At 44.7% G+C, this 22099-nt stretch overlaps 1 protein-coding gene across 2 annotated transcripts in view; it reads left to right on the top strand.

Annotated features, from left to right (window-relative positions):
• PDLIM1 (PDZ and LIM domain 1) overlaps positions 1-22099 on the top strand; it is a 93655-nt gene that overhangs the window by 45695 nt on the left and 25861 nt on the right. For both annotated transcript variants that reach the window (XM_077822612.1, XM_077822609.1), the window contains exon 3: positions 11311-11395. In XM_077822612.1, coding sequence (XP_077678738.1) covers positions 11311-11395 — 85 coding nt within the window. The remainder of the gene's footprint in view (positions 1-11310; positions 11396-22099) is intronic.

The following is a 22099-nucleotide window of genomic DNA, read 5'->3' as shown; positions in this document are numbered from 1 at the left end:
AACAGCATTCCGATGTTTCCTGTTTCGGTATTTTCCTTAATGATGGTAATAGTTCAAAAATATTTCAGATCAGATTGTAGGCAGGATAACAGCTTGTGGGAGTGGATGAAATTACTGACTAAAGAAAACATGCATGTTTTGTTCTCTCATCCAGTGGGGAAAATTCAGCTCTGATGGATGTCCACTAACTTCTGAGGAGTTAAGACTAAGCATGAATTTGGTCTGCTGAGTGTGCTCTTCTGAATGCACTGCCTGCTGTTTTGCTCATTGACATGACAACACCCTTTGGAGGGTTCTGTTTTCTTCCATTTGAGTGTGGTAGCTCTAGAATGTTGACACACATGCTGAATTCCTACATCGATTAGTGTGACTAGCAGAGAGTTTATGCTCGTTAGCATTTCATTTCATTCATTCACTGTACTTTTGTCCAGTTCAGGTGGGAGGGGATTTTAATAAGCGGTTCCCAAGTATAAAAGTAAAGTTCTCTTCTAAGTCACTGCTAAAGCTCCCATTGTCTTCAGTGGTGGACAATCCAGCTCCATGTCTCATGCTCCTTTCATAGTCAAAAACAAAGAAAACAAAATCCCTAATCTATAGGAGCTGGCATACTCCAGCAGACTCAAGACTCTTCCATCTTACTACATATATAAGCAAGTGCAGCCCTCATTGCCTCCATCCCCAAATTCCTCCTCTGGCTCCATATTTATTTCAGTATCCAGAGGTGCTGTCCTTTATTGATTAAAGAGAACGACCCCAAAACCAAAATCCTGGATCAAATCTGTTTTCAGATCAGGATTCAGAGCTTGAACCAAAGACCCTTTCCAGACTTCTTAGGGAAAGTTTAGATTCTCCACCCAAATTCTTATTACCAAGTTCAGGAGTTTCACAACCAGGGTTTTGCGCCCACTCTGTCCTTTGGAGAGCTGAAGTTTTGGCTCTGGCACTGGACTCTTTGATCTGAACTCTTGTCCTGTTTTAATTAGGGTTTGTGCTCCTTCTTTTTTTAAATTGGGATTCTTGGGCAAAGCAAAATATCTTTTCCCAGCTGTATATGATCAAAATGAGCATGCAATTTTTCCTTTAAGGGTATGAGAAGCAGGAGAGAAGTGGCAGATAGGAGAGCGCCACTAGGACACTGGGAACTCAGAGTATGTTGGGAGCCATTGTTGATAGGAAAAGATTCAGTAGGACCAACAGACAGAACACGCAAGGAAGGGAAAACCCAAGGAAAACAGCCAAATTCTCATACAGCCAAATTAATCACTCAACTCCTCTAGCTCCAGTGCAGCTGCACCTGTTGAATTTGACCCAAGCCAAATACACAAGCTTTCTCTGTGGCTCTAGAATAGATACACATAAAATGTATTTGGATGATCCAGACAAAAGCTTTTTTCACTGGCTAGCTCGAGTTGGTGTTAATTGTAATGTCCTTGGCTCTCACAATATGACTGAGCAAACAAGAAGTTCTGACCTATAGTGCCATGCTGGTATGTAACCAGGAGCAACCAAAAGGCAACATTTTGCATGTCTCTATCAAAAAATGTTTTTTTCTCTGAGTAATTCTCTCTCCACAGTGTTGAAAGCATGTGTGGGTTGCAATAGTATGGCAATATTTGCAGAAAGGAATACAACTATGTAACCTCTCTTCCTGCTCTCGCCATCTCCTTCATCAATTTTCTAGCTGCCCTTTCATGGTTCTGATACCAGAATGTGCATTCTTATCACACCTTTTTAGTTTGAAAAACAGTCTGTTACTCTAGCAGAACTGGTGCCAAGAAGTGAAGTTGTGCATTCGTTCTCTTAAGCTGCCAAGAGCACAGGGAAGAATGGTCTCCTACCAGGTTATATTATAACAAAAGTGAAAAATGCAATAACCCAAACACCGTCACGTATTATGGGAAGGAAGGGTGGGGGGTAAAAAAAGATTTAACTGTTCTGTGTCATGCAGGTTAAACCATACACTTGCTACCGGAGGCCCTGATCACTTTGGACTGGTGAGGACTGGTTGTGTGATGTCCTAATAGAGTAGAATGTGTGTTCCAAGAACAGATCCCTGTGAATTCTGTTGATTCACTTAACTTTGCCTTGTGCTGTCTTGCCAGCAGGAATTTTCCAGCCCTGTCATCTTACTAATAATTCTCTTGGCCCTGGGAAAAGACTGATGCTTAGTGCATGTCTATATATGGGCATGCCAATTGTCTAATCCTCAGAAACAGCTCTGGAGCCCAGGAAGAGCTCTTTGTTGCTTTCTGGGACTTGCTGGGTGTTAGGCAGCACTCCTGTGTGAAATTTACTAATGATTGCTGCAGACAAAACCATTTCAAGTCTGTTTCATGGCCTCTTTCCTTCATGTGAAAATAGTGATCTGTCTAGCTGACCAGTGGAAAAACCATGAAAGTCTGAACATTCAGATGTATTTAATATGTGGGTATTGTAATGAATGGCAAATGTGTGAATTTCTGGATAAAATCAGCTCAACTCTGTTATAGGCTCTAGATTGCTAACAGCTAATGGAGTGGTACCTTTTAAGTCACGTGGTAAAGGCCTAGTGCTTTTAGAGAAAGAAGACTGTTCTTGCCCCACTGCCTCCACGAAATTCCAGCCAGCCATATTGCACAGCCTCATGATGCCCCTGGAGTCCTAGCTGGCCGCAGATTGGGTCCAGTATTTAAATACCATCTATGTACGACAGTGAGTCAGCCATACAATGAATGACTCAAAAGTTACTGCCTCATATCTGTACCCTGGGGCTCACACTTTGCCATGATGCTGGTTGAAAGCCTGGTTAAACAGGCTTACATCATGCCCTGAAGGTGACTGTGCTTAGCCATGAAACCAGCACCTTTCACAGCTTGTTAAACCTCCCTTCTAAAAATGTTTGAGAGGGAGGGTATCTTCTGTCTTCTCACACATTCAGCTTCCACCCCAGAAAGGGACAGGACAGCTGTATTAAGTCTTGTACTGTGCCAGAAACTTTCTTGTGTTAGCACTTTGGTTATTTCTTTGAGATTTTATTTGGTTGCTTTCAGCCCAGGGTTTGAAGTGAGAAAGTAAATCTGCCCCTCTCCCTTCTTTTCATGTGCTGTATATTTACACCTGCCTACTTAATTTTTCACTCCATGCATCTGATGAAGTGGGTTCTAGCCCACAAAAGCTTATGCCCAAATAAATTTGTTAGTCTCTAAGGTGCCACAAGGACTCCTAGTTGTTTTTACTTATTAGTGAGAGGCTCTTGTTGCCTATTACTAATCTAACCAGTCATCCAACTTCATAGACTTTATTTATATACTGTCTAGTGTGTAGCTGGAGAGGACTTCACTTAAATCTGTTAGAAGAATTCACTCCTTAAAACCTGTTTCAGAGTAACAGCCGTGTTAGTCTGTATTCGCAAAAAGAAAAGGAGTACTTGTGGCACCTTAGAGACTAACCAATTTATTTTAGCATGAGCTTTCGTGAGCTACAGCTCACTTCATCAGATACATACCGTGGAAACTGCAGCAGTTTCCACGGTATGTATCTGATGAAGTGAGCTGTAGCTCACGAAAGCTCATGCTAAAATAAATTGGTTAGTCTCTAAGGTGCCACAAGTACTCCTTTCCTTAAAACCTGTTAGTGCTAAATTCTCTCCTCTTCACCCCTTATCTGGTGCTGTGAATTGCTCACTGAGTGATTGAGTGAAGAATTTTGTAGCAGCTGTTGCAAAGACAAAGGGAAACTTTATCCTCACTGGCCACAAGGGGATAAAAATGTTGACTATTTAACCTTTTTGTTTGGATAACTTTTAACTTGGATAGAAAGTAAAGCTGGGGGTGACCTTGCTGTTAATATTTATATCCAGTGACAAATTGGGATGATTGCAGACTTGGAAACCAAAATGTTTTCTCTTTAATGTGAAGGCAAATCTGATAGTTGCGTAAAGTAGTTTACATCTTTAATGCCAAATTTCAGAGTAACAGCCGTGTTAGTCTGTATTCGCAAAAAGAAAAGGAGTACTTGTGGCACCTTAGAGACTAACCAATTTATTTGAGCATAAGCTTTTGTGAGCTACAGCTCACTTCTTCGGATGCATAAAGTGGAAAATGCAGTGAGGATATTTTATACACACAGACCATGAAAAAATGGGTGTTTATCACAAGTACTCCTTCTTATCCAAATATAAAAGGAGTACTTGTGGCACCTTAGAGACTAACCAATTTATTTGAGCATGAGCTTTCGTGAGCTACAGCTCACTTCATCAGATACATACCGTGGAAACTGCAGCAGACTTTATATATACACAGAGAATATGAAACAATACCTCCTCCCACCCCACTGTCCTGCTGGTAATAGCTTATCTAAAGTAATCGTCAGGTTAGGCCATTTCCAGCACAAATCCAGGTTTTCTCACCCTCCACCCCCCCACACAAATTCACTCTCCTGCTGGTGATAGCCCATCCAAAGTGACAACTCTTTACACAATGTGCATGATAATGAAGTTAGGCCATTTCCTGCACAAATCCAGGTTCTCTCACTCCCTCACCCCCCTCCAAAAACCCACCCCCATACACACACAGACTCACTCTCCTGCTGGTAATAGCTCGTCCAAACTGACCACTCTCCAAGTTTAAATCCAAGTTAAACCAGAACATCTGGGGGGAGGGGGGGGGGAGGAAAAAACAAGAGGAAATAGGCTACCTTGCATAATGACTTAGCCACTCCCAGTCTCTATTTAAGCCTAAATTAATAGTATCCAATTTGCAAATGAATTCCAATTCAGCAGTTTCTCGCTGGAGTCTGGATTTGAAGTTTTTTTGTTTTAAGATAGCAACCTTCATGTCTGTGATTGCGTGACCAGAGAGATTGAAGTGTTCTCCGACTGGTTTATGAATGTTATAATTCTTGACATCTGATTTGTGTCCATTTATTCTTTTACGTAGAGACTGTCCAGTTTGACCAATGTACATGGCAGAGGGGCATTGCTGGCACATGATGGCATAAATCACATTGGTGGATGTGCAGGTGAACGAGCCTCTGATAGTGTGGCTGATGTTATTAGGCCCTGTGATGGTGTCCCCTGAATAGATATGTGGGCACAATTGGCAACGGGCTTTGTTGCAAGGATAAGTTCCTGGGTTAGTGGTTCTGTTGTGTGGTATGTGGTTGTTGGTGAGTATTTGCTTCAGGTTGCGGGGCTGTCTGTAGGCAAGGACTGGCCTGTCTCCCAAGATTTGTGAGAGTGTTGGGTCATCCTTTAGGATAGGTTGTAGATCCTTAATAATGCGTTGGAGGGGTTTTAGTTGGGGGCTGAAGGTGACGGCTAGTGGCGTTCTGTTATTTTCTTTGTTAGGCCTGTCCTGTAGTAGGTAACTTCTGGGAACTCTTCTGGCTCTATCAATCTGTTTCTTTACTTCCGCAGGTGGGTATTGTAGTTGTAAGAAAGCTTGACAGAGATCTTGTAGGTGTTTGTCTCTGTCTGAGGGGTTGGAGCAAATGCGGTTGTATCGCAGAGCTTGGCTGTAGACGATGGATCGTGTGGTGTGGTCAGGGTGAAAGCTGGAGGCATGCAGGTAGGAATAGCGGTCAGTAGGTTTCCGGTATAGGGTGGTGTTTATGTGACCATTGTTTATTAGCACTGTAGTGTCCAGGAAGTGGATCTCTTGTGTGGACTGGACCAGGCTGAGGTTGATGGTGGGATGGAAATTGTTGAAATCTTCAAATCCAGACTCCAGCGAGAAACTGCTGAATTGGAATTCATTTGCAAATTGGATACTATTAATTTAGGCTTAAATAGAGACTGGGAGTGGCTAAGTCATTATGCAAGGTAGCCTATTTCCTCTTGTTTTTTCCTCCCCCCCCCTCCCCCCAGATGTTCTGGTTTAACTTGGATTTAAACTTGGAGAGTGGTCAGTTTGGACGAGCTATTACCAGCAGGAGAGTGAGTCTGTGTGTGTATGGGGGTGGGTTTTTGGAGGGGGGTGAGGGAGTGAGAGAACCTGGATTTGTGCAGGAAATGGCCTAACTTCATTATCATGCACATTGTGTAAAGAGTTGTCACTTTGGATGGGCTATCACCAGCAGGAGAGTGAATTTGTGTGGGGGGGTGGAGGGTGAGAAAACCTGGATTTGTGCTGGAAATGGCCTAACCTGACGATTACTTTAGATAAGCTATTACCAGCAGGACAGTGGGGTGGGAGGAGGTATTGTTTCATATTCTCTGTGTATATATAAAGTCTGCTGCAGTTTCCACGGTATGTATCTGATGAAGTGAGCTGTAGCTCACGAAAGCTCATGCTCAAATAAATTGGTTAGTCTCTAAGGTGCCACAAGTACTCCTTTTATATTTGGATAAGAAGGAGTACTTGTGATAAACACCCATTTTTTCATGGTCTGTGTGTATAAAATATCCTCACTGCATTTTCCACTTTATGCATCCGAAGAAGTGAGCTGTAGCTCACAAAAGCTTATGCTCAAATAAATTGGTTAGTCTCTAAGGTGCCACAAGTACTCCTTTTCTTTAATGCCAAAGTTACTTCTGTGGTCTGTGAACCTGAGCTAGGCTCTCTGCTGTCTCCTCTCTTGCATGGAGCAAGAAGTCCTGTGTGTTGTAGAAAGAAAAGGAGTACTTGTGGCACCTTAGAGACTAACCAATTTATTTGAGCATGAGCTTTCGTGAGCTACAGCTCACTTCATCGGATGCATACCGTGGAAACTGCAGCAGACTTTATATACATACAGAGATCATAAAACAATACCTCCTCCCACCCCACTGTCCTGCTGGTAATAGCTTATAATAAGCTTATAATAGCTTATAATAAGCTTATAAGATAAGCTATTACCAGCAGGACAGTGGGGTGGGAGGAGGTATTGTTTTATGATCTCTGTGTGTATATAAAGTCTGCTGCAGTTTCCACGGTATGCATCCGATGAAGTGAGCTGTAGCTCACGAAAGCTCATGCTCAAATAAATTGGTTAGTCTCTAAGGTGCCACAAGTACTCCTTTTCTTTTTGCGAATACAGACTAACATGGCTGTTACTCTGAAACCTGTGTGTTGTAGGTGCAGTGCAATGTCAGTTGGATCCACTGACTCAGAGGGGAGAATTTTGTCTCATGTTGATATATGGCCTGCCTTGAAGATTAGGGCTGAGTGAACAATTGATTATTTGGTCTAGGGACCAAACTGGAAAAAAATTAAAGAGAATAGATTTTTTAAAAACTTTTCATTAGCTCAAAAAAACCCCCCTCAAAATAAAGAAAAATTGTTTCGAGTTGCTTGAAACATTTGGGTTGACTTGAAACAATGTTTCCCCCAAGTCTTTCATTTCAGTTTGGTGATTTTGTTTTTCACCCTTGCGTGCGTGTGTGTGTGTGTGTGTGTTTGTGTCTGTTTTACTTTGGCCAAATTTCAAAATGCAATACTGTTTTGAAATGAAAAAATGAAAACAAAATGTTCTGAAATGGTCAAAATGAACTGTTTTGACTTTTTTTCTAAAACTTAAAAAAAAAAAATTAATCCAAAGCTATTTTGTTAAATTCCACCCGAATTTGCAAAGCTTCAGAGCCCTCAAAAATGAACTTTTTGTTGAAATTACTCTTTGCCAAAAAATGTTTGCCAAACTCTGCTGAAGAGAACTTTGTCTGCCTTGTAAAGCGTCTTAATGCTCCCGTATTTTGGCAGTCTGAATCTGATGCAGGAAAACATGTTATTACTGAGAGTTGTAGAAGGGAGTCTGTATTGGAACTAGGCCAGTCTTATTGGGATTTAGCACCAGTTATAATTGGTATCAAAGGATGTCTTTAATGGTCCAAGAATCATTTGAAATACCTACAGATTTGCAGTTAGGGTTCATATTCATATTTTCATCCATTCTGGGTAGGTTATTTTAATTCCATGCAATTTTTGTTTTTCAGGTGAGATGAAAATAGAGGTCCCATCTGGTCTATATTATCATTAAAGACCTTATTTCTTTCTTTGGGGTGGGTTCTGTCTTCTGGCCAAAACTTCTCCATCCCCAGTCACTGTGCACTGGTTGACTGCCAACCTCCATCTCAGAGGTGGTTGTATTTTGGTCAGGCTGTATAACAAACTTCATTCTGTATTTTTTGGGTGCCCAAAACGCCCATTAAAAGCCAACTCTCTCAGATAAGCCAGGTGGTGATGTATTAGCACTTCAGATGGACCCTTGCAATGGAACAATGTCTTTTTTTTTTTTAAACTACCCTACCTTGTAGAAAGAGGTTCTCTATCCCTGGATTGCAGGTTGCAGACTGCACTAAACTGTCACGTGCGACTGACTTTCTACTTCTCCACACAAGGCATTTCCAGTGTATTGGATTTCTAATGTTTAATGTTCCGTGTACAATAGATATTAACAGGAGGCAAATGCTATACCCAGGCGAGCTCTCCATCGCTAAGGGAGGAGAAAGAGCGGTGAGCGTGTAGGTTTTTTTTTTTTAAACTGAATGGCAATGGGAACCGGCTTGTTAAATGATATGGGCCAAATTCATCCCTTGTGTAAGTCCATGGTATTTCCTCTGCAATTAATGTGGCCCTGTGTGAATGTGACCCTCTTCTGTTTTGCACCCCTGATTAAAGGCCTGATTTTTAAAGAGGTTTGTTCCCAACCGCTATATTAATTGCATGTGTAAATCCTCCTATTTCAGTACTCAAGGATCTAATTTGTGGGTGCGGTTGGGCAATTAGGTATCTAAAAAGTAGAGTTTGCCACGGCAAATGCAAAATGGTTCCTGTCAGAACAGGACACATCTTTTAAAACGCTTCAGAAGGGTTTATCAGCCATGTGGAATTTCCAAATTTGAGTAAAAATTGGAAAAATCTCAGTGAAATTGCCACAATATCCCCCCTTTTTTAAGCCAGTTCTTGAACTGACAGAAATGTTTTTAAAATGTTTTCAACAATTTTAAATTTTAAAAAATTGGGGAAATTTTTCAGAAAATAATTCCACATATAACATTAACAAATATAAGCCTCACAACATCTCGATGGGGCAGTGAAATATATGCCATTTTACAGATGGGAAGGATGAGGCACAGAGAATTAAAGTGGCATGCTTAAGATTTCTCAGGCCCAGGAATGTGGATGACTATGTCCTGAGCCATAATCATTAGTTTGTCTTTAATCTATGTTTTAAGATCTTTTAAAACTTAGGGGCTACTGTGTTCCTAATCTTTATTTGCACTGCAGGCTGTTTTGCGGGAACTTGCAAATAGTCCAGTCAATCCACAGTTAGTGAGTGGAAATACATATAGCTGGGTCCACTCTCCAGGCTTTCTCCCTGGGCGCGCTTGGTCCTTGCAGTTCTCACTCTATCCACTGATGGAGTCTGACAAATCATTTTATAAGCCCTCAAGAGGCATCTGTTTGTTCAACAGTAACACTCTTTTTATATACAAAATGATTAGAATTTAGGGCAGGCCAGCATAGGGATATAACACATACTCTGTGTATTCAAGATGTGCCTGAAGAAAATACATGAATAGTACTGCCTCCCAGCTATTCCTAATGGCTCAGACAGCCATTACTCATGTGGGTTATCACACTGACGTCCAAGGAACTGCTCCCATGAATAAAGGTCACACTGTCAGGCACTTGGGGTATGTCTACACTGCAATAAAAAACCCATGGCACTAGTCTCAGAGCCTGGGTCAACTGACTTGGGCTCACAGGGCACAGGCTGTGAGGATAAAAATAACAGTGTAGACATTAGGGCTTGGGCTGGAGCCCAGGCTCTGAGACCCAACCCCCTCGTGGGGCTTCCCCCAGCCCGACCACAAAGTGTCTACACTGCAATTTTTAGCCCCACTGGCTGGCCCAGGCTCTTGGGGCTAAACTCAGCCATGCCAATGGTCTGTTGTTGCAGGGTAGATGTACGCTTACTGTTTATCACGCGTTGCTGGAACATTTGCTGGAATGACTTCTGGCCATTGTTGTTGCAAATTCTAGTAACTTCTGTTGGCAGAAATGCTGCTTCTTCACATCCCCAACTCATTAGGTCAGTAATGACCAAGCTAGGGATGGGTCTGACGCAAACGCATTCAGAGCTGGATCAGAACTCTTCCATCTGGTGCCTTCCTCTCTCTTCTATACAATGAGCCTGTGGTTGTAAGCCCTCTCCCTCTTAATAAGGGATCACCCTAACCTAGGTCCCCAAGCCATTTCATAGTGTTTAACTTCTCCCCCCCGACTCCAGCTATCCAGAATTGTGCCCAGGCACAGTAGCACCATCTCCTAGCTGATTGGCAGAACTGCTTCGCAACCACAAGCACTCAGAAAGCATGAGTCAGTCCCACAAAAACCATGAATTTAAAATATAATCAATCTGGAGTATTTATTTGCCTTGGGTGGTGGTGTCACATTTTCAAGCTTTTCTCCTCAACCATGAGGACTAGAAACTTACCTTTTATTTTAATGAAAGCTGGGAGCTTCATGTAATCACTTGAATCCAGGAGCTGGTTTTTCTTTTTCTTTTTTTTAAATGCCAAATACCACAGAACATGTGATCAAATCAGGAGACTTTGTGTGCAGGAGTTTCTGCACTTTGTACAGTTCTATGTAACACTTCATGTTCTTATGCTAAAATGCCATATTTCAAAGGGTTTTAAATATTTGTTTTTTTTATATAAAAACACATTTTTGGTATCAAGTCAATAAGATCTAGTCTTTTATAGGCTCCCCTCCAGTTTTAAAGGAAAGTTCTCAGCCCACCTCTATTATGCCACCTTTTTTTGTCAGTCTTTGGAGTTGGTCACTTAATACAGGATTCACTAGCAAATGGTTCTTGAATTTGTTATGTATGTGGCATATACAGAGAGAATTGAAATGAAAACATAAAGTACTCTAGCTGGAAGGTTGCAATATAACACTACGTTACTTCTAAGACTCCAGAAAAACATACTGTAGCCAAAAACAGAGCGAGACAAAGCAAGCTGTTCCCTGGCTAAAACAGAGGCATGCCTCATTCTGTGTTGAATCTCTGCAGACTGACTGAGAACACAGACTGCATGCTTCCTTCAGAGGCCCCTAGCCTGCAAGCAGGACAAGGAAACCCCTTAGGATTTTAAGGGGAGAGCTTGTAATTTTAACAGTTTTCAGTACACTGCAGTTTTCTTCCTCCTTCCTCCCCACCACAATCCACCCATGCAGGTTGACTTTTCCAGTATTTTGTGTGGAATATTTTCCAGCCCTTGCCCTTCCCTGGTGTTGCGGAGAGTCCTGTTTCTGAATGGTTTAAAAAACATTTAACTGAATCCCCATAACTGAACCCAGGGAAGAAACTATCAAATTAACCATCATTAACGTTCCTGTATTGCAGAACAGAATCCAAAGTCTGGTCCCCTCTGGTGACAGAGGAAGGAAAGCCCAATCCATACAAGATGAATCTGGCTTCTGAACCCCAGGTAAGTAATAATGGGCTTGCGCTATTTGTTGTTTCCTCACTGTGCCCTGTCCCAGAGTGGCATATGACCTGATTCTCAGCAGTGCTAAGCACCTCTAGCTCCAGCTGATTTCAGTGGGAACAATGGCCTCAAATCTTAAAAGAGCGAGCAGACTAGCTGTGATAGTGCTAGGTTTTTAAGGCCCAGCTTCACAGAAGCCCTGGCTAGGCTGATTTAGTTGGGATTGATCCTGCTTTGAGCAGGGGGTGGACTAGATGACGACCTCCTGAGGTCTCTTCCATCACTAATGTTCTATGATTCTATGATCTCTGTGAGGGAGACTGAGCTAGTCCTTATTCTGAACTCTGTTGTGGACCAGCTGAGCTCTAACAAGGCTTGATGTGGTGCATGATGAGCTGTGTTTAGAAAGAGCCTTGTTTTTTCTTTGTACTCATTTTTGCCGTACTGCCCAGGATGTGCTAGGCACTTGTCAGGCCTAGTGAGAGACAGGCCCTGCCTCAAGGAGCTAGCAGCCTCAAACTAGCTTTGGAACGTGGCGTAGCCTGGAATGTCATTAGGTCCCAGTCATCATTCTATAGCCTCAGAATTGCTCTAGGTCAGGGTGGGAACACTACAGCCTGGGGCCGCATCCGGCCCTCCGGACGTTTTAATCCGGCCCTTGAGCTCCCATAAGGGAGCGGGGGTCCGGGGCTTGCCCTGCTCTGGTGCTCCAGCCGGGAGTGGGGTTGGGGGCTTGCCCTGCTCCATGCAGCTCCTGTAAGCAGTGGCATGTTCCTCCCTCCCACCCCCGGCTCCTGTGTGTCCCCCGCACACTGCCCCCACCCCAAGCTTCGCCCCTGCAGCTCCCATTGCCCGGGAACCGCGGCCAATGGGAGCTGCATGGGTAACACCATGCAGAGCTGCCTGGCCACTCCTCCGTGTAGGAGCTGGATTGGGAACATGCCACTGCTTTCTGGAGCTGCTTGAGGTAAGCGCCACCCAGAGCCTGCACCCCTGACCTCCTCCTGCCCTCAAACCCCTTGGTCCCAGCCAAGAGCACCCTCCTGCACCCCCCAACTCCTTATCCCCAGCCCCACCCCAGAGCCCGCACCCCCAGCTGGAGCCCCCTCCCGCACCCCAAGCCCCAATTTTGTGAGCATTCATGGCATGCCATATAATTTCCATACCCAGAGCTTTTCTAAATGACTTGCCAATGGTGAGCTGTTAGGGGCAGGGACTGTGTCTGTATATGTGGACAGTGCCTGTCACACAGCGGGTGCAACAGAATATAGGCCATAAATAACAGTCTGAGCACTTTAATCTTAACCATTACTAAGCTTGTTGGCTTTACTAGATAAGAGAGGCCCCTAGGCAGGGTAGGGGACAAATGATTCATTCTCACAATGACTCATTTATGCTAAAAATGCAGGGACACTGACTAATGGGAAAGCTTTGGAGATGGGGGAGTGCCACCCTTTCAATTCCTTTGTGGTATGCGTAGCCCATTCCTGGGCACAGCTTTTGAAGCACACTAGTGGCCTGTTTCAGTTCAATTTCAGTCAATTTTAGGGGAGAAAGGCGGTGAGGTTCCTTTGGAAGTCAATGGGATGTAGACATCCAACTCCCATTAGTACCTTCCCCCTTTATTGGCGTGGCAAAATGCACTAAGTGGGGCCAGACTTAATACACGAAGGCCCAATCCTCAAAGGTATTTTGGCTTCTAACTTTCATGGAACTCCATGGAAGCTAGAATCCTAAATGTCTTGGAGTGTATAACACTTGGCCTAAGTGTTATAACCCATCCTATACAAAGATAATGTGTCCATTTTGCATCACTGTCCATTTGTGGCGGGGAGGAGCAGCCTTTGTTTTGTTTCATGCCAGGAGGTACAAATAAACCTTGGGGGTTGACAGCTTTAAAAACAAAATTTCCCAATGTTATTTTCAGCCTCTGCCTGCGGCTGTGATTTGGCTCTGTTAGCAGGGTCCCGGTATCACATGTCCCCTTGTGTCCAGTCCCCAAAGAATTTTGTGAGCCAAATTCAGATTGTTACACTTGTGTAAATGTGGAGTAACTGCAGTGAAATCAGAGGAGTTGCTCTGGATTTGCACCGGTATAACAGATCAGAATCTGGCCCTAGAACTTCCCATATTTGAGGGTTTTTTCTAGCAAAATTAGAATATGTGAGAATAGTTCATTATGTAACCAGGAAAATACTTGTAAACTTGTACCACAAAATGAGCCTTCATATAGAATAAGACCATCTTGATGCAGTAACTAGGAGCTGTTTGCCCAGGAGCTGTCCTGGATCTCATCTTTTTCCCTGTTCCCTGCCAAGCTGTGGGCATCAGTGTTCACGGTAGGCTAGCAGCTGATGTCCAGAACTTGCTGTAGCACTCCCCCCAGTCAACTCCTCAAGTGGCTGAGACAAGTAAAGCTGCTGCAAGCCACACAAGCTGGTAGGACAAATGTTAGGTTGGGAGGGGATAAGGCAGAGGTGGACATTATGGTTGTGGCAGGGGTGGGCAAACTTTTTGGCCCAAGGGCCACATCGGGGAACAGAAATTATATGGCGGGCCATGAATGCTCACAGAATTGGGGTTTGGGGTGCAGGCTTTGGGGTGGGGCTGGAGATGAGGAGTTTGGGGTGCAGGAGTGTGCTCTGGGCTGGGACTGAGGGGTTCGGAGGGTGGGAGGGGGATCAGGGCTGGGGCATGGGTGCAGGAAGAGGTGCAGGTTCTGGCTGGGAGTGCGGGCTCTGGGGTAGGGCTGGGGATGAGAGGTTTGGGGTGAAGAAGGGTGCTTTGGGCTGGGATCAAGGGGTTTGGAGAGTAGGAGGGGAATGGGGGCAAGCGGTTGGGGCATGGGGAGAGGCTCAGGGGGTGCAGGCTCCAAGTCGCACTTATCTCAAGCGGCTCCTGGAAGCAGTGGCATGTCCCTTCTCCGGCTCCTATACAGAGGCACGGCTAGGCAGCTCTGCATGCTGCCCCATCCGCATGCACCACCTCTGCAGCTCCCATTGGAGTGCATAGAAGCTGGACCGTGGCCATGCTGCAGCTTCCCGGAGCCATGTGGTGAGGCCCCGGACCCTGTGCCCTGGCTGGAGTGGGGCTGAGCTGCATGTGCGTGGCCCTTGGCCCTGCTCCCTGGCCAAAGCGGGGCCGAACCATGTGGTGCGGCCTCGGCCAGAGCTGGGCCGAACTGTGCAGAGCAGCCCAGGCCCAGCGCCATGGCTGAGCGCGGCTGAGCTGTACGGTGCGGCTTGTGGGCCAGCTTAAAATAGCCTGCGGGGTGTAGTTTGCCCACCTCTGGGCTGTGGGTTCTCTGGTGGGTCTCTAGCCTGTGAGTGTTATGGAGAGTTGGGGCCCAAACCACTTGGATTCATGCTTTCCTACCTCCAAACACTGGAGAAGTTCAGAGCTGGAGCTTGTGACTTGGCCACCTTGGCTTGGACTAGTCTTGTAGCATGCTCTGATACTACATTGCAGCACTACAGAATATTGTATAAACTCCATCCTTTGGAAGAGGTGGGCAGACATGACTCTCGAAGTACTAAAGATCCCCCAGCAGTTCTGTAAAAGCAAGGATAACCCAGGTGCTTGGCTAATGCTTCCTCTCCTAAATGAAGCAAGAGCTAAATCCAAGGCTATGCGAGAACTGTTGCTGAGCTTATACTGGCTGTTGAACTTACCTGCATAGTTGCTTTGCCACCAGCCTCTCTCTGCTTTGTAAATCACTTAAAAATGCCGAGAGGTGTGGATTCTTTTCAGTTTAAAGCAGGGGGAGATCAAGGGGCTCTCAGGAACTCTGGTGATGAGCACAATATAAACCCCTTAATAGACAGAGTAGGGACTGTGTAGTCCTGAAGTGCAGCCCTCGACTCTCTTGTTCCTGTATGCGCAGGATGAAAGAGTTTTGATCCAGGTTCAACCGCAGGTTTTTATTGCTTAAGAACTCAGGCAAGCAGTTTCTATTTGCTTGTAAAGAAAGCTCTAAGTGAAAGCAAACAAAGGGTGTGCCCCTTTGATTTTTCTGCCCTCAGCTCCCAACTGCCTGTTGATGCAGCTCTCCGAGACATGGAGGGCTGGAGGGGATCAGGAGAGGTCATTGAGGCAGGGCCAAGTATACCAGACCACCCACCCACAGGGTGGGTCTAACCTGTTCTTAAAAACCTCCAATGATGGGGATTCCACAACCTCCCTCGTTACAGAGCTTAACTAACCTTATAGTAAAGTTAGAAAGCATTTTCTACTTTCCAACCTAAATCTCCCTTGCTGCTTTCTTGTTTTCCTACCTTCAGTGGACTTTGAGAACAATTGATTCCTGTCCTCTTTATGACAGCCCTTACCACATTTGAAGACTGTTATCAGGTCCCCCCTCAGTCTTCTCTTCTCAAGATTAAATGACCATTTTTTTAACCTTTCCTCACAGGTCAGGTTTTCTAAACCTTTTATAATTTTTATAGTGGCTGGCTCACTACAAAAGCAACTTCTCTCTCCTGGAATGGACACCTCCTCATCAATTATTGGGCGTGGACTACATCCACCCTAATCGAATTGGCCCCGTCAACACTGGTTCTCCACTTGTGAGGCAACTCCCTTCTCTTCATGTGTCAGTATAATAATGCCTGCATCTGTAATTTTCATTCCATGCATCTGAAGAAGTGGGTTTTTTTACCCACAAAAGCTTATGCCCAAATAAATCTGTTAGTCTTTAAGGTGCCACCGGACTCCTTGTTGTTTTTATAATTTTTGTTGCTCTCCCCTGGACTCCCTCCAATTTGTCCACATCTTTGCTGAAGTTTGGTACTCAGAATTGGAAATGATACTCCATACCTAGGGAGGTGGTGGAATCTCCTTCCTTAGATATTTTTAAGGTCAGGCTTGACAAAGCCCTGGCTGGGATGATTTAGTTGGGGATTGGCCCTGCTTTGAGCAGGGGGTTGGACTGGATGACCTCCTGAGGTCCCTTCCAACCCTGATATTCTATGATTCTATGATTTCATGATCTTGAGGCCTCACTAGTGCTGAGTAGAGCAGAACAGTTACCTCCCATTTCTTACATAAGACACTCCTGTTAACACACCCCAGAATATTTGTCTTTTTTGCAACAGCATCATATTTTTGGCTCAGATTCCATTTTTGATCTACTCTAACCCCCACATCCTTTTCAGTGGTACTACTGCCTAGTCAGTTATTCCCCATTTTGTATGTGTACACCTGATTTTTCCTCTCTAAGTGAAGTATTTTGCATGTGTCCCTATTGAATTTCATCTTGTTGATTTCAGACCAATTAGTTCTCCAATTTATCAAGGTCACTTTGAATTCTAATCCTGTCCTCCAAAATGCTTGAAACCCCTCCCAGCTTGGTGTCATCTGCAAGTTTTATAAGCGTACTCTCCACTCCATTATCCAAGTCACGAATGAAAATATTGAATAGTACCAGATCTAGGACAGACAGCTGTGGGACCCCATTGGATACGTCCTGGCAAAATATGGGCATCCCTGGATTAAAAGGTTACTTCCAATGTCTCTAGGCTTAATCTTCACATCAGGTTTGTCATCACTCTCCTCTTAGAACCTGGTTAAAAGTGAAGCCGGCTGCGGCAGTCTTAACAAATTGAGGCACTGGATAAAATCACCCTCTATCCTTTAGTATGTGAGCAGGACAAACTGGCACAATGAGGGAAGAGTTCTGCAATCCAAACCATAATCAGAAGAGCCCACTAACTTTGCCAGCGCCTCTTTAAATGTCTTGAGCCAGTCTGCCAAGAAAAAGAGACTAATGACACGAATAGCACCGGCTTTTAATACGGTTTTGTCTGTACCCCTTTCAGTGACTGACTGCTGCAAGTGATACTTTGCAGCATAGACACTGTGACTGCAATGTCAACTTGAGAATGCTAATTTCTCCCGGAAATATGGCAAACGTGCCAAGTTAGCTAACTTGGGGCTCTGTGTGTGGAATAGCAAATTAGAGTTCATAGTTGCATTGTTGCCTGTTGCAAGTGGGTTTTTTTATCCATATCATACCCTGAGCAGAACATGCTGTCTATACCAGCCTTGCAAAACTTTCAAGAATTTTACCAGCATAGGCCTAATGAAATGATGACTTAACTTTTTACCAACATCATTGTACAAGTTATTATATTTTACTTTTGTTGGGTGAGTAGATGGTTTTTGTTGGACATGCAGAATCTTAGAAGCAACTAAGTGTCATTAATCATTATAACTTACTCATAATTAAAAATGAGTAAATTATTCCTAGCAATAGTTATAGAACTTTCATTTGTTCACTTGCAGAATAGATAGCATGTGTTTTGGGGTGGCTTTTTACTCTGCCAGAAGCATAGTTCTTGTGTATATGAGTGTGGGGGCCTTATACAGAATGAACAGTTTTGGTCCCATATTACATACACAACTATATGTGGTTCATTTAGGGCCTGATCCAAAACCCCTTGAAGAAGATTCTCATTGTCTCCAAGAGGTCCATCTTAGGATGTACAGAGAGCAATCATTCAAATGAATAGCTAAGACTGTGGGATGTTTAGTCCTAGAGAGTTATAGCCGTGGTTGCATATGTATCCCATCATAGAGTGATGATAAAACCAGCTTTTACCAAAAAAGCCTGTAACCCTCCAGTAGCGATGGGTCAGCTAGCTGATGTAGTTCTGTGTTGGGTGTGACTGTTAACTTTGGAGGATGGAAATAACGGGTGTATTTGCTCAATTATTTCACTTGTGCTTCTCAAGGGTGTCACATTCAACATCTGTTTCCAGTGGAATTACCCTTTTTCCCCTCCAGTGGAAAGGATGAAACCACCAGAACCACCTGCCCTCTGTGCTTCATTTCCCTGTTTCATAGGGATCCCAATAGGAGAGGAAGGATGACTTGCTGGTTAAGGTACCGAGTCAGAACTGGGGAGATCTGGGTTAAATTTCTGGCCCTGCCACAGACTCCATGGATGACCTTGGGCAAGTCACGTAGTCGCTTTGTGCCTCTATACAATGGGGACTAACACTTCCTTTCCCCCATCCTTTGTCTGTCTTGCCAATTTAGAGTGCAAGCTCTTTGGGGCAGGGTCTGTCTCTTACTATGTGAAGTGCCAGCACAGTGGGGCTCTGATCTCAGTTTGTGCTTTTAGGCATGTCTGTATTCAAATAATAATAAGCAGATAAAATGGGCTGTGAGAGCAGCTTCAAGAGTGTTCTAAGCTGCAGTAGTTTCCAGGTGATCTGGCCCATTTCTCAAAGGATCCTCTCTTCCTACTTTGAGGCAGAAATATTAGAACATCCCCAAAAAATCTAAGTGGAAGATTCAGGTTTAAGGTTAATTTAAGGTTTAAGGCTCCTTTAACCAAAAATTGTGTAAACTTAACAACGGAACAGTGAATTTTGCTTTGTCTTAAATAAGACATAACCTGCAGAAACATGTTCTAGTTACTTCTGAGAGTGAATAGCAACATTCAGGTGATGGCTGAAACAGCCAGCCACATGTATCAACTTTCCCAAGGTTTCCTTAGGCAGCGTTGCTCACGTCCTATGGGGTGATGTAATTGTTTCCATTTTGTATATTTGTCTCCATGGAGATTTAGAAGTCACAAAGTATAGAGTGTGGGTGTGTTGTTGATATGACCTTTGATAAGGCCGTGGGTGTACTAGCAGTCTCTGTGAAGCAATAGTCTATAACGTAACCATCTCCAGTTGGAGATGGCTGAACTTTGTTGGCTTTTGGTGACCTCCTGTTTTTCTTTGTTTAGGCGGCATTACTACATGGGTATGGAATGCTTTAGGAAAGTCAGAGAGAGAAAGGATGTGGGAAGCTAGTCAGACTGCTTTGTCCCCTTGCCTCCCCCCATCAAAAAAATCTTCCAAATTTCTACTCTGCTTTCAAAACATGAGAAAAGCTTTTGGAAGGATGAGAAAAGGGTAAGGTTATGTGAAGACACTCTAATCCCCAATAGCCGTGACACATTCCATGGATCCCCAAGAGAGATGGGAGCTCAGACAGATGGTGCACTGGGGATCAATGAGAGAGTTGGCTGCAGTACCTTTGTTTTTGAAGTTGCTAAATCTTTGGCTTAAACATGCTTCTGTAAACTGTGCTCTTAAAGGCACAGGCGCAAAGCTAGCACTGTGTGTGATTGTGTGCTGGGAGTGATGGGTTTGAGCTGAGAAGTTTGGTTTCAGTGAGACCTGAAATGGGATTTCAGCAGCTTCCTTGCTGTAGCACTGCCTTGCATGGGGCAGCACGCCTGCCCCCCAAGAGCACAGAGGGGAGGCAGCGGTATCTCTTTGAGTGCTGCTGAAGGAGGGGGGTAGCAAGGAACCTTGTCCCTCCTAGTACAGCTTTTGGCTTCACTTGGAAAGGAGAGTGGGGGCGAGGCAGGAATGGAAGAAGGGGGGAGAATGGAAGCTTTGACTGTAGGGAAGAAGAATCCTGCTCCTCGATCCCTTTATTTTCCCTGTGTGACATAACCCCTCAGAATTTCCTGTTCCTTGTGGTGATGAGGTCACTGCTGTTCACCGCTGCTACAAAACCAAAAAGGCCCCGTCAGACTCTAATATACTTGAATGTGTTGCAGGCCCAGTTCTTCCTAGGATCATGCAGGAGCTCCCGTGAATAGCGTTGGCTATTCATTCCCAGCATGTTAAGAGTGCGGGGCATAAGGGGGGACCTTTTGATTTGCTGGGATCACCCGATATTGGACGGAAAGTTCTGGTTTTTCACGAATAACTAATGTGCACCAGACCACATTCCTCCCTGGTGTGACTCCAGTGAAGCAAGCTGATCAGCCTGGCTCACACTCTGAGCACTTAGCACTGTCTGAGTGGCTTCACTGTGATGTTGCATAAGAATGGCCCTTCTGGATCAGACCAAAGTTCCACCTAGCCCAGTATCCTGTCTTCTGACAATGGCCAATGCCAGGTGCCCCAGAGGGATTGAACAGAACAGGTAATCATCAAGTGATCCATCCCCTGTCACCCATTCCAACTTCTGGCAAACAGAGACTAGGGACGCCATCCCTGCCCATCCTAGCTAATAGCCATTGATGGACCTATCCTCCATGAACTTATCTAGTTCTTTTTTGAACCCTGTTATAGTCTTGGCCTTCACAACATCTCTGGCAAAGATCATGGGAAGTGCCTGATCTCCCCAGCCAGTGACAGCCAGTAGTGGCTGTGGCTGTCTTCGGGGCATACTGACGCAAGAGCCCCCCTTCAGGGGAAGCAGCTGTCTCAGCACCATGCCTACTGGTGGCGACAAGCAGCGATTGTGAGGGAGCTCGCAGCTGCCGCTTTGATTTTGTTCAGCTCTGAGTAGAGTGGGAGGAAACTCTCTTTGTTTTCCCCCTCTGTTTTCTCTGCCATGCTGCCTTCTGCCAAAAGTAGGAAACACTGATTGTCTTTCTGTTCTGGGCTTAAAGACTTTTTCCACAAGGCAGATTGTCATAAAATCTGGCACCATGAATTGTGATTGGTGATCTCTGCTCAGGAAAGATCAGGACCTAGAATAGCTGGTCAGTGCAATTTCCTGGTGCAAGTGCTGGAGGCACCAACTAGAGGCAGAGCTCTTCTTGACGTGCTGCTCACAAACCGGGAAGAATTAGTAGGGGAAGCAAAAGTGGATGGGAACCTGAGAGGCAGTGACCATGAGATTGTCAAGTTCAGGATCCTGACACAGGGAAGAAAGCAGAGCAGCAGACTACGAACCCTGGACTTCAGAAAAGCAAACTTTGACAACCTCAGGGAACTGATGGGCAGGATCCCCTGGGAGAATAACATGAGGGGGAAAGGAGTCCAGGAGAGCTGGCTGTATTTTAAAGAATCCTTATTGAGGTTACAGGGACAAACCATCCCGATGTGTAGAAAGAAGAGTAAATATGGCAGGCAACCAGCTTGGCTTAACAGTGAAATGCTTGCTGATCTTAAACACAAAAAAGAAGCTTACAAGAAGTGGAAGATTGAACAAATGACCAGGGAAGAGTATAAAAATATTGCTTGGGGATGCAGGAGTGAAATCAGGAAGTCCAAATCACACTTGGAGTTGCAGCTAGCAAGTGATATTAAGAGTAACAAGAAGGGTTTCTTCAGGTATGTTAGCAACAAGAAGAAAGTCAAGGAAAGTGTGGGCCCCTTACTGAATGAGGGAGGCAACCTAGTGACAGAGGATGTGGAAAAAGCTAATGTACTCAATGCTTTTTTTTGCCTCTATCTTCACAAACAAGGTCAGCTCCCAGACTACTGCACTGAGCAGCCGAGCATGGGGAGGAGGTGACCAACCCTCTGTGGAGAAAGAAGTGGTTTGGGACTATTTAGAAAAGCTGGTCAAGCACAAGTCCATGGAGCCTGATGCGCTGCATCCGAGAGTGCTAAAGGAGTTGGCGGATGTGATTGCAGAGCCATTGGCCATTATCTGTGAAAACTCATGGCGATCAGGGGAGGTCCTGGATGACTGGAAAAAGGCTAATGTAGTACCCATCTTTAAAAAAGGGAAGAAGGGGGATCATAGAATCATAGAATATCAGGGTTAGCAGGGACCTCAGGAGGTCATCTAGTCCAACCCCCTGCTCAAAGCAGAACCAATCCCCAATTTTTGCCTCCTGATCCCTAAATGGGCCCCTCAAGGATTGAACTCACAACCCTGGGTTTAGCAGGTCAATGCTCAAACCACTGAGCTATCCCTCCCTCTGGGGAACTACAGGCCAGTCAGCCTCACCTCAGT

The sequence above is a fragment of the Eretmochelys imbricata genome, chromosome 7, assembly GCF_965152235.1.
Source record: "Eretmochelys imbricata isolate rEreImb1 chromosome 7, rEreImb1.hap1, whole genome shotgun sequence".
Lineage (NCBI taxonomy): Eukaryota > Metazoa > Chordata > Testudines > Cheloniidae > Eretmochelys > Eretmochelys imbricata.
This window is presented reverse-complemented; position numbering and strand designations above follow the sequence as displayed.